At 39.7% G+C, this 13,108-nt stretch overlaps 1 protein-coding gene across 1 annotated transcript in view; it reads left to right on the forward strand.

The window, feature by feature from the left end:
* PITPNM3 (PITPNM family member 3) overlaps positions 1–12,788 on the forward strand; it is a 793,680-nt gene extending 780,892 nt beyond the window's left edge. The window contains exons 13-19 of the mRNA XM_073565568.1: positions 1,922–2,038; positions 4,411–4,527; positions 4,680–4,828; positions 7,288–7,437; positions 7,731–7,914; positions 9,388–9,516; positions 10,468–12,788. Coding sequence (XP_073421669.1) covers positions 1,922–2,038; positions 4,411–4,527; positions 4,680–4,828; positions 7,288–7,437; positions 7,731–7,914; positions 9,388–9,516; positions 10,468–10,776 — 1,155 coding nt within the window. The 3' untranslated portion in view covers positions 10,777–12,788. The remainder of the gene's footprint in view (positions 1–1,921; positions 2,039–4,410; positions 4,528–4,679; positions 4,829–7,287; positions 7,438–7,730; positions 7,915–9,387; positions 9,517–10,467) is intronic.
* Positions 12,789–13,108: the final 320 nt, after the last annotated feature.

Here is a 13,108-nt window from a genome sequence, read left to right on the forward strand (position 1 = left end):
GACATGGGCTACAAGTGTCGCATTCCTTGTGTCAAGCCAATCATGGGCAATAGAAAACGCCAGAAGCATCTTACCTGGGCCAAGGAGAAAAAAAAACTGGACTGTTGCTCAGTGGTCCAAGGTGTTTTCAGATGAAAGTAAATTTTGCATTTCATTTGGAAATCAAGGTCCCAGAGTCTGGAGGAAGAGTGGAGAGGCCACAATCTAATCTGCTTGAGGTCTAGTGTGAAGTTTCCACAATCAGTGATGGTTTGGGGAGCCATGTCATCTGCTTTTGTAGGTTCACTGTGTTTTATCAGGACAAAAGTCAGCGCAGCCGTCTACCAGGAAATTTTAGAGCTCTTCATTAGTGATGAGCAAGTGTGCTCGTTACTCGAGTTTTCAGAGCATGCTTGGGTGTTCTCCGAGTATCTTGATCATGCTCGTAAATTATGTCTGAGTCCACATAGCTGCATGATTTGCGGCTGCTAGACAGCCTGAATACATGGGGAATTGCCTAACAAACAGGCAATCCCTGCATGTATTCAGGCTGTCTAGCAGCAACAAATCATGCAGCTGCGGGGACTCAGACATAATTTACGAGCACACCCAATCGGAAAACAGCCGAGCATGCTCGGAAAACTCGAGTAATGAGGACACGCGCTCATCGCTACTCTTCATGTTTCCCTCTGCCAACAAGCCTGGAAATTTCATTCTCCAACAGGAATTGGCACCTGTCCACACTGCCAAAAGGAATACCTGGTTTAAAAACAATGGTATCACTGTGCTTGACTGGCCAGCAAACTCGCCTGACCTTAACCCCATAATCTATGGGGCAATGTCAAGAGGAAGATGAGACACACCAGACCCAGACAAGCTGAAGGCTGCTATCAAAGCAACCTGGATCCATAAGGGTGTGTGCACACACTGCGGATTTTGCTGCGGATCCGCAGCGGATTTGGCCCTGCGGGTTCACAGCAGAATCTGCTGCATTGTACAGTACCATTATATCCTATGGAAAATGGAAACCGCAGTGCACTTGATGCGGAATTTTCCGCGCGGATTTGCTGCGGTTTCTAATCCACAGAAATGACATGTCATTCTTTTCTGCGGATTCCGCTGCAGTTTGCCATCTCCTCCATTGTAGAGGTGATAAACCGCAGGGCAAAATCGCAGCCTAATCCGCAGATAAACCGCAGGTCTTTTGAACTGCGGATTTACCTTCGGATTTTGCAAAATCTGCGCTGAAAAATCCGCAGACCAATCCGCAGCGTGTGCACATAGCCTAACACCTCAGCAGTGCCACAGGCTGATCATCTCCATGCCACGCCGCATTGATGCAGTAATTAATGCAAATGGAGCTCGACCAAGTACTGAGTGCACTTACTTAACATACAATTCAGTAGGCCAACATTTCGGATTTTAATATCATTTTTCAAGCTGGTGTTATAAAGTATTCTAATTTACTGAGATGACTTTTGGGTTTTCATTGGCTGTAAGCCATAATCATCAACATTAACAGAAATAAACACGTGAAATAGATCACTATGTAATGATTCTATATAATATGAGTTTCAATTTTTGTATTGAAGAACTGAAATAAATTAACTCTTTGATATTCTAATTTTGTGAGAGGTGCCTGTATATCTTTCATGTATACAAATAAACTTGCTGGAATCCATACTGTGCTTTCTAAACATATTGCCAATTTCTCACATCACTGAGCTCGATATACAGCTTGCCATTTATCAATTTCTTATGGAAATTAGCATTATACAGCACAATTTTGCAGTTATGTATTCAAACTTTAACATCTTCCTATATGTCTGCCTTTACCATTTAATTATTTATCGTCTTTGATCTAAGACTCGTTAAGGAACAGCTCAGACATTTTGTACTGTGACTCCGTCACTCCCTTTAATCAGGACTCATTGTCTTTCAGCTTATGAGGTACGAGAGCGTGCAGATAAAGCAAAAGGAAGGAATCGACACTATGAACATGAGCCCCTCGAGTCGCCAGGAGAAATGGCTGCGAAAGAGGAATCACGTCAAACTGCGCGTATGTCATAAAGTCAAACTAAGAAGCACTCTGCATAATATAGGATAGGCCATACACTGTACATAGAACTTTACACTCAGCTCTTGGGACTGATAGCCATGTTTCCGTCTCAGATGGTGTTGCCTATCTCTAGTGTTGTATATCCTCCGGCCATCAACCTTTCTCCTGCACATTGAGTGACACTACTGTATCTCACCTAATGACGTCTTTCCCTAAGCAACAGCCTTAAAATATTAGGGCTTGGGCTTTGCAAACAGCAAATGTGATCTGTAAAATAGTCTATATCCTGTCTACGGGCAAATGACATTGAATTTTATTTTATAAAACCTTTCCTTTTCTGGGTGTAGACTGTTGTTTACACCGTCAGCAAATTGGACAATAAAGTTTGTTAATGGAGTTGTCCGGGACTAAATCAGTTTGTACTATGAGCCAACAAATTATCAAGTAGTTGCTAGTTCTATGTGCTGGCTCAGAGCGGTCACTGGCCTCTCCTGCCTGTGATTCTGATGCTGTATGTCAACAGAGCTGCTCTTCTTCTGGGCTGCTCTGTTGACGAGGCGTGACTGCCGGCATCATGCTGATCGACATCTGGCTCCCCACAGTTAGGCAGCAGGGACCAAACTGTCAATCAGCATGAAATCGGCAGTCACACCCCATCAACAGCAGAAAGGAAGAGAAGCTGATGCTCTATCGACACGACGTCAGCAGAAGACGGTGAGTAGAATGATCTGTGCTGGTAGAGATTGCCGCTGGGCAGAACAGGCAGCTAGTTAGCAACTTCCTACCTGTTAATTCTTAGGCCCATAGTAAAAAATATAATATACAGTAGTCCTGGATAACCCATTTAAGCAGTTTCTTGTACAGTAATGGGGTACCAATTTGCAATAGTTACTGTATAATGTAAATTATTGGGAACAAAATATTTAAGAATAAATATAAAGAAAATGATGTTGTCACCCAGCCCTGACAAAAAGTTGGGTAGTTTATAAACGTATTGTCCACCCTGTTTGAAGTAGTGCCATTTATGTAACTTTATTACTTTGGTTGAAAAATGAAAAAGGTCCATCAAATTCAACATTTCTCCACCAGTTTATGTGTTGTGCACTATATGAACATTAAAGTTCAGTGCAAACGTAGTATTAAATGGGGTTGTCCACCCTTTGGAACATTTTATACTTCTTACTTATATGCATGTACTTTAGGCTAAAATATTTTTGCAATTGGTAATCATTAAAACTTTTGCACCGTTTGCCTTCTGTAACCTCTGTGTTGTTCTAGCTATTGCTGGCTACAGAATGCGTTAACTGTGATTTCGTCAATCAGCACACATTAGGCCGGGTTCACGCTTGCGTTTGGGTAGTGCAAAGGGCCGCATACTTCCTCCCATAAGCTTTGCCTACTTACGCACTTCTTCCCTTAAGATCTGCCTACTTACGCATGCATCCTGCGTACCTATCTTTAACATTGGGTGCGTAGGGACATGCGCTGTGCCCGCTGAACACATGTTGCATTTCTGTGCAGTTGGTGGGCATGTTAAAACGACGCATGCTGATGCATCCGCATACAACACATGTCCCTGTGTACCCAATGTTAACGATAGGTACACAGAATGCATGCGGAAGTAGGCGGAGCTTAAGGGAAGAAGTGTGTAAGTCGACGGTGCTTAAGGGAGGAAGTACGCAGCCCTACGCACTATACCCAAATGCAAATGTGAATTTAGCCTTATCTTTTTTCTGAGCTCCTTTCATATGACTTCACAGACCACTTAATAGTTGAATGTGTAGGGACAAAAAAAGCCAGTAAGTGCAAAATTGTGAAAAAACTTTAATGAAACTCACAAGTCATTTTTTTCTCCCACAAATACCGTACATGAATTTAAGTAAAAAAAAAAGGCCCCTAAAGTTTCATTCAAACCATATTTAAGTGTATAAACCAGTTGTTTGGTAGCAATATATATATATTTGAATCAATCACCTATAACATTGATGCACTTGCTTTGTTCAATTTTCTTGGCTCTTTAAAGCAAATTATTACCTTTATAAAGTGATGTAATGGAACTGTAAAAAAAAAAAAAGTAAGTTGTGTGAAAGAGTAAAGTTTCCTATATCGGATCTTTACCTGGGTGTAACGATTGGGAGTATTTTGGGAATGTCACTTGAATGTTAGATGACCAAAAGCCACTGTGCCTTAGATAGGGCATATAGATACAGGACCGAAGCACCAAACTGAGTCTATGCTCCTGCCTAGCTGCCATTCTGAGTCTCTATCACATCTACTTAGCAGTTACAGTGTGAAAATTGGTAATAAAACCTCTGGGTATTGATGTTTTTTCTACATTTAAATAATATATTCTCTTTTTCCTTTTATTCCAGAATGTTACAGCCAATCACCGAGTCAATGATGTGATTGCAGTGGAAGGAGGATCTCAAATCTTAGTTGGTCGATTCATGTATGGTCCTCTAGACATGGTAGCTCTGACGGGTGAAAAGGTATTAGAGACCAAATATTCTAAGGCATAATAATCTTATAGTAATGACTGTAATCAATATCACAATTACATTCATTACTATACTTACGTACACTCGATTGCATTTATTGCGTTCTAGAAACCAACTTTCTAAGTTATAAACTCATATTCCAGGTAGACATCCTCATCATGATAGAGCCCTCCAGTGGCAGATGGGTCTACTTTGACACTGAGATATCCAATAGCAGTGGACGAGTGTCCTATACTGTACCAGAGGATAAAAGATTGGGAGTTGGAGTATACCCCATCAAGATAGTTGTAAGGTAAGCTTGTACTCAAGAGTAACTATTCCACATAGCAATTATGTAGGTTTCATTCATATATACTTAGGGAGCTTTGGGACAATGACCATCGATGCTTGAATATACACAAAATGTAATAAAGATTTTAACTTTTTTTTTACAAACAGCATTTGTCCCTGGATGTACAATAAAACTATTACAATAGCTATTTATTTGCTAAAAATGACATTCCTTTTTTTTGTGCAGCAGAGTATCAGGCTAGAATGGTTTCTGCCAAAACCTAATAAGGAGAAGTTGACTTCTTCCTCCCTCTCTGATGTCACTGTAAGGTCATGTGCACACAATGTCTTTTCCAGGTCGACAAGATTTTCAACGGGAAACGGCTTGAGAAAATGCCAGCACTTTTTTTTCTTTCCTGAAGTGACCTTTCTTGCATTTTATTAGGTTGATTCCTGAGAACATTTTCAATATTTTTTTGTCCCCCACCTTTGTTTTTTTTAGCATTATTCAAGTGTTATTAGAGCATCTTTTTTTTGTTTTTTTACTGTCGTTTGCCATACATTTTCTATTTACCTCCAGTGAAGAAACCGCTAGTGGTTTTCCAAGCAGGAACGCTGACACAATGCTCAAAAAGGCGCCCTGGCGTCCTTTGAGGCTTCAAATTGACTTGTATATTAAAGTATATAGTGTCCTTAAAGCAGAAAATGTCTGAAGATTGGTCAGCTCACTACTTTTAAAATATTGATCCTTTTGGAGACTTGATAAAACATATTCAAAATCCTGAACAAATGAATAGCAAGTAATTTCTACATAGAAATCCATAGTGTGTCCATTCTGTTGAGCATTTAGGTAGCGCTTTTTTTCAAGAGGGTTTCGGGGCAGACCCACCTGAAATAAACATTGAGTGCTCATACCCTAAAGATGTTTTCTCCTTATAACTAATTCTTCATGGCAGTGTTAAAAATAATGGAATGGAACGTGTTTCCATTATTGTAATTATTCAGAGGCTACACAATCAACAGCACTGCAGCCAGTCACTTGGCTTGGTGCCTCTGCAAGAGCCTCTGGGTTCAGTGATTAGCTGCAGTGCTGTAGTTGTGAAATCACTATCACATCCTATACACCATGGGTTCCCAATCTGCGGCTCAGGAGCTACAGGTGGCTCGTGGGCTTAAAAATAAATAAATCTTTATTTTTATATAGCGCTGTCATATTCTGCAGCTCTTTAGTTTGCACTCATTATCATCACTGTCCCCACCGATGGGGCTCACAATCTAAATTCCCTATCAGTATGTCTTTGGAATGTGGGAGGAAACCCGAGTACCCAGAGGAAACCCACGCAAACACAGGGAGAACATACAAACTGCTTGCAGATGTTGTCCATGGTGGGATTCGAACCCAAGACTCCAGCGCTGCAAGGCTGCAGTTCTAGACACTGAGCCATCCGTGCTATGATGTTTGGCTCGAGACTGTCAGCCAGCTGGGTGCATTAGCACCAGGTCTAGTAGTCAGGTGACTTTTGTGAGTACTCCTGCACAGAAGAGAAGATCTGGATATGCATATATTGGCTATGAATGGAAGATGAATATGGCAACCTGAAGATGGGATGATACTGTCAGGTAGAGGGAACTTGTAGCTGTAAGCAGTAGCATTGTGTGAGCCCTGGATACAAGAATTATCGATCGGGGTAAAGTGCGATACAAGAATACTTTTTATAAGAGAGTGTGGCACAAGGTCTCGGTTTGCCCTCTGTGCAGTAAGCTTTGCTGTTATACCGATAATAGGGGACTCTGGGTGTCGCCCCTCTGGATGGGGGATGGGTGACGTTGGATATTGCTCACGACCATCTCTCAGAGATTAATGTGACTCTCAAGGTAAGAAATGTGGGGGACCACTGCTGCACACAATCATCAGAGGATCAACGTATACACAGCACAGGTCCTGGGGAGGGTGAGTACTAGATGATTTCATTATTATTTTTAACACTGCCATAAAGAATTAAAGAAGTTGAAACTTTTAATGAAGAAAGCACAACAAATGTATTAAAAGCATTGCCTGCTCAACCCATTTCTCACATATTTGCCTCTCTGTGTGCCACAAATGGAAATCTATGCTGGATATGAGCTTTTTGGTGTATATTATAGTTAATTTTTTAGGCTGTGATAGGCAAACCCTCTCCACCTCCAGTGCAGTACACGAAGAAAGTCACAAAATTCACAAAACACGCGTCAAAATTTTTAACTTTTTTTCAGACAGAAATCTAATACAAGATGCCTAATAAATCACGTTCAAGTAGGTTTCGGTCTTTACTCTGATTTGCTCCCAAAGTCTTATCTACAGGGTAGTCCTAGAAGTAGTATCTAAGAGGCAACACTTTGTGTTTAGGATTGTAGAATTTGTTGGCCAAAGGTTGCCATATAAATGAACGACCTTTAGACCTTCATGTTTGTTTCATGGATTGTTTTCTTATTGGTCTACAGAGGAGATCAGAGCAGCGCGCAGAGTTACTTGACTGTTCTTCCTCGAGGGATGGAGTGTGTTGTTTTCAGCATAGACGGCTCTTTTGCAGCAAGTGTGTCCATTATGGGCAGCGACCCTAAAGTCAGGGCTGGAGCAGTGGATGTTGTTAGGTAAAGTATCTTTCACCTACATATATGACCTACAATCCTGATTTGGCTTTTATTCTGTCATATTGCAAGACTCGTTAAAGGGTCGATTGTGACTTGTAGGATCTCTGCTTCCAACAGGTGGCGCTATAGAGTTCAAGTCCTCTTCTTCTCTGAAGAGGCAATTTGCATACGGGATATTATAGAAACTCAGATCATTTTAGATGCAGATTTCCAATCCAAATTCTAATGCCATCATTCTTATTTTATGTTGGCTTTGTGATTGATGTTATTTTCTCTGTGTCATTCAATTACAGGCACTGGCAAGATCTCGGGTATCTAATAATTTACATCACAGGACGTCCAGACATGCAGAAGCAAAGAGTAGTCTCCTGGTTGTCACAGCATAATTTTCCTCAAGGGATGATCTTTTTTTCTGACGGACTTGTACACGACCCCCTGCGTCAGAAGACGATATTCCTCCGGAACCTCATGCAAGAGGTGGGAAATTCTGATTGTCAATAATGCATCTGTAATAAGGTCATTGATGGCCCAAATGAACATTCATGATCAATTCACAGTGTAAAGAGGTTATCTACCTGAAAATCAATTATGATTTGCTATAATGTATATCACGTTACTGGGCTATTCTCTCCTAAATATTTGTTTCTGGAGAGAACATGTATGGCACCTGGTGAGAATCATATAGTCAAATAGAATCAAATAGTCACACCATATCCACAATTCCTTACCATGAAATATACTGAAAACCTGTTGGACATCATCATTAGGACACATCAGTACAGGTTGAGATCTAAAGATGGAACTATCATGTCTCCAAATTGAGTTGTAGCCATGATAATGTGAACAGAGGCTGATCTGTGGGTATACTTATTCTACAACACTCACTATTTCCCAAATTGTAACAATCAAGGCACCGATTTCTATTTTCCCCACCAGTCCTTATGAAGAGGTGGCCATTGAGGTGAGCCTCTAAATGAATTTGGATTATCTTTCATCTGGTGTGCGCCATAGCAAGAAATGTACGCAAGTCGACGACTGAATAATATTTTGGTGATGAATTTGTTGAGTCTGCTCGACAAATCTATTTATTTTTAAAAATTTGCCAAAGCTTGTAGGCACTGGGTAAACAAACTCGAAAAGTTGCCAAACTTTTGCACAACAAGTTTTTCAATCAGCTTTATGCCAGAAATCTGGTGAAAATATTTAATCAGTACCCGAGTCTTTATCAACATAGTAAGAAATATTCATTCACAATGTGAACCTAGGTATCCACTGTGATGATTGTATCCTTCAGCTCATCCAGCGATCTCAGGAAAGTGAAACTGAAAATAAGGTCCTAACAAAAGGGTTGTCCGGCCTTGGGGTACAAGTCTATAATCACTCTTTGACTGCAGACTTGTGAATATTTACAGCGGTGCCGGGAGTGGGGGTCATGTGGCCGCAAGAATGTGATTTGCATAACTTCTGGCCACACTGCAACTAGACATGTCTGGCTTTGCTCAGTACATTTGCATTGAGCGAGGCCACGCACGTCTAGTTGGCATGGAACTGCATGTATGTAAATCATATACTTAGCTATACGCCCGCTGCCGGCTCCGGAGAATACACATAATATGACTGAAGACTTGTACCTCAAGGCCGGACAACCCCTTGAATTATTGGAAATTCACTTGAACGGAATTGTCTGAGACTTAACTTTCTGTATGCATTATTAAGAGTGGACATCTAGATTATGAGCTCCACTGGGGTCAAATAGATATTATAGATGGTGTTTTTTTCAAATTAGTTATTTCTCCAGAGTGGTTCTAGAAATTCAAATAACTTGTATAATAAAACATTTGGGAAGAGGGGATAGGTCACTTCTCATACAGTAGTTCTGAAATCTAAGGAAACATATGAAATATATCTAATATATGCATTTATGTCTATTGTATCTTCTGTCTTATCTAGTGTCACATTAAAATCAGTTCAGCTTATGGTTCCATGAAAGATATTTCTGTGTACAATGTTCTTGGGTTATCGTCCTCTCAAATCTATATAGTCGGACGTCCAGCTAAGAAGTATCAGAATCAATGCCAGGTAACTATTATATCCATTTTTCATCCTTAATCAAGACTTTCGAAATGAAGGGCAGTAAAGATTTGGTGCTTCTAATACCAATCCAATAAGTGTTTTCTTATTACTTTTATTTATGCTAAAAAAGAATGCCTGCTCCCCCAACCCCACATTTTGAAGGTGTCCCAATAGTTTGATGGTCCCCATGTCATTCCTATGTGCAGGATTCTCAAGGATTGGTATACCTTGTTCCATTTTCTCTGTGTCCATATGAAATACCGATTATTTTACACTAGCACAAAGACTGCCCATGTAAGATATTGCAATGCAAACTTATGGTATCACTCGGAAGTATAGAAAGCTTCATAAAATGATATGAAAACCATATTAAAGCACCACAACATTTTTATTTTCCTGCTGGAGTGGTGCTACTAATCTGTTTCCTACCCCTAGTATTATACTTACCAGCTGCCGTCTTCATCTGTTCTCGTCGCTGCTGCGGTCGTCTTCTGCAATGTGACCTACCGGATCGCTCCAGTGTTTTATGGGCGAGTTGTTAGTCATTTCTCAATGTACGTCCACGAGAGCCAGAATGAAGCACATGCAGACTTACAGTGAGAGGCTGTAGGCGTTAGCTGTGACCTCTGATCAGTAAGACGTTAAATAAAAAAAACCACCGAGGTGGTGCTTTATGAATTCATAAAATATGAAAATTGTACAGATCTGCAGTAAAGCAGTTTTTTGTGAGGTCAAACATGTGGCCTTATTTTACTTTATTTTGACACTTATTGAGGTAGGATGACATTGTATCCATATGACAGTAAGGATCCGGAGTATACTAATTACCCAGTAATGTGCACGGTTGTGTTCTGTACTTTTATACTAACATTTCTAAAATTGGAAAATTGTAACGCCATTGAATAACGTGTATAATATCTCTGGTATGATCATAATCACATTTATGTTCTGTTGTAGTTTATTAGTGATGGGTATGCTGCTCACTTGGCTACTCTGGAATTTAGTCACCATTCCCGTCCCAAAAAGAACAACTCCCGGATGATCCTGAGGAAGGGCAGCTTTGGTTTACACACACAACCCGAATTTCTAAGAAAGAGGAACCACCTACGAAGGACTATGTCTGTTCAACAGCCTGAACCACCCTCTGCAAACCCCAAACCAGAGAGAGCACAGAGCCAACCAGAGTCTGACAAAGATCACGATCGACATTTAAACCCTCTCTCTTGGGTGAGGAATGCGAGTCACAAATTTGAGCCTTCACCATAACAAAGGTTTTGTGGTGTTCTTGGGTTAAAGTGCACATGGGCCCTGGAGAATTTCAAAGAAGCTGTGCAGAGTGAAACAGCAATATGATGGATCTGTGGTGGCTTCCAAAAAGATCCTTCTCTTCACTTAACCACTTGAGTGTGGGCCAAAATTTTTTGGGACAATTTCTAGAAATATATTGGAGTCATGGAACTCAGTTCTTCATCACCTTCTAACACTTATCAGAAATTATTTTTAGGACAGCAACGAATATAACAAGCAGCACATTTTGGATCACAAAAATTGTATTACTCTCTCACGAATACAGAATTGGGAAAATTTGCATAACAGAATTTGCTCAGTAGCACTAACATTACTTTACTTTGTTTTTCACTGCTCACGAACCAAAAACAAGTCACGTGTATGCACAGAACACCAACACACATACATCCCACGAAAAAAAGTCAGCAGAAGACTGAAGAATGCCAATGACATGAGCTCTTCTAAAGAAGGTATTTTTCTGTCTTTGGGTGTACTTAAATACATGTATTTTGAGTTAAAAGCCATTTTTGCTATTGGGTTCTAGCAGTCTGACAAAAGAGTTTGGGACTAATCTCTCTTTTTCTGCGTTCCTTTCAGCTGATTTATTACCACACACCGTCGAAATTGAATGTATAGGGAAAAAAAGAGCCTGTAAAAGCCAAAGGATGTAAGATTTTTATTAAAGCCCAATTGTAAAAGTAACTTTTAGCCCGGAATACATGTATTTAAGTAAAAAAAAAAAATTAAATAAAAATAAATATATATATATATATATATATATATCAAAAGGTGGCAATCCAACCTTTAAGTACTTCATATGGTAATAAACAGCAACATCCATGCAAAACAAAAAATAGCGATGACTTGTTACAGTCAGGCCTCTGTTACTCAAGATTTTTTGCACAAAAACCTTTAATGTGAATTCTTGTAGTTGGGGAAATAGAAGAAATTACTATAAGGCTAGGGATATACGGCAACGTTGGCTGCAACATTTGTTGTGCAACCAAGGGGTCACCTTGCGACCGAGGGTACTGCAACTGCAAAAAATCCAACTAAGTTGTACTTACTTCTCAAAGTCAATGTACCCTCAGGGTGGCAATGTGACCCTATTCACTTATATTGGTCGCGAATCAGGTGCCATAGCCAAAGTTGCCTTGTAGCCCCAGCCTAAAAACTCAAGGTTTTCCATATGGAGAGTAATATTTTCCATTTTCTGCATAGTATTTCATATAAAAAGGGAAGAAGCTACTTGTAAACTGGTTTTCGTTAACAATTGGTTAGTCTGTGCCTAGATAGTACAGGTATTTTATGTTGCAAATTGGTTTGCGTTAACAATTGGTTAGTCTGTGCCTAGAAAGTACAGATAATTTATGTTTAAGATGTCTATATATTCATTATTTCTTACAGGATGTTATTTTTACTTGTGGACCAAACTTTGTTTATAGTCATTTTATGACTATACTTTACCATCTCCAGCTCAAAAATGCCTACATTTATCTTCATGGAGTCATTCCATTAATGGAAGTCAAAATGTCTACAAACATCAGGGTTCCTCAGTTTTGGTCATATTATGCCGTAAATCAGCCAGTCTGAAATGTTCCGTTTTAAGGGGGAATTTCAGCATTGACCTTTCCTATTCATATTTTTGGCTGAATTGTATTATACAGAGCATATTTGTGGACTAAAATCCTTAGAAGAAAACCGAAGTCTAGTCGGGACAGGTGGTAAAGTTTATTACGATTTTCTATTTGATTGAATAGGAGAATATACTGTATTGTTGATTGGGGTCGAAAAACTTGATGTCCAGCAAAACAGGTGAATGGAGTGAAAACATTGCCTAAACAAACAAAGTTCAAACAAGCGTATAGAAAAAGTGACGGATTTTCATCCAGGAAAAAATACAAAAACAGATGTTTTTTCATCTGTAATTTCATACGTATGGCATTTGTTTTTATATATCTGCAGTGAATAAAAACTAATATTATAACATAGTTTTCTATGTAAATAATGGCAAAAATCGGATTGTATATGGATGATCTGTGTGGAATTCAGTTTTTTTTACGCGCCCATAGATTTGAATAGGGAGACACATCCGTAATACATAAGAGATTTGGGCATGCTGAGATATTTTCTCATGCGCATGTGCACATTTAGGTCATCTGAACAGCCCTATTGAATAACAGTTGTGTTGTCAGTTTTTTTTTCCTTGGACAGCACTCAGCCCGAAAATGCATTGGTGTGAACGCAGCCTTAGACAAATGCACCCGTGTTCCAAAATTTGTGCTTCATGAAAATGAGTCTATTACAACAT

Source organism: Dendrobates tinctorius, unplaced genomic scaffold (assembly GCF_039654945.1).
Source record: "Dendrobates tinctorius isolate UK_male_01 unplaced genomic scaffold, ASM3965494v1 ptg000016l, whole genome shotgun sequence".
Classification (NCBI taxonomy): domain Eukaryota; kingdom Metazoa; phylum Chordata; class Amphibia; order Anura; family Dendrobatidae; genus Dendrobates; species Dendrobates tinctorius.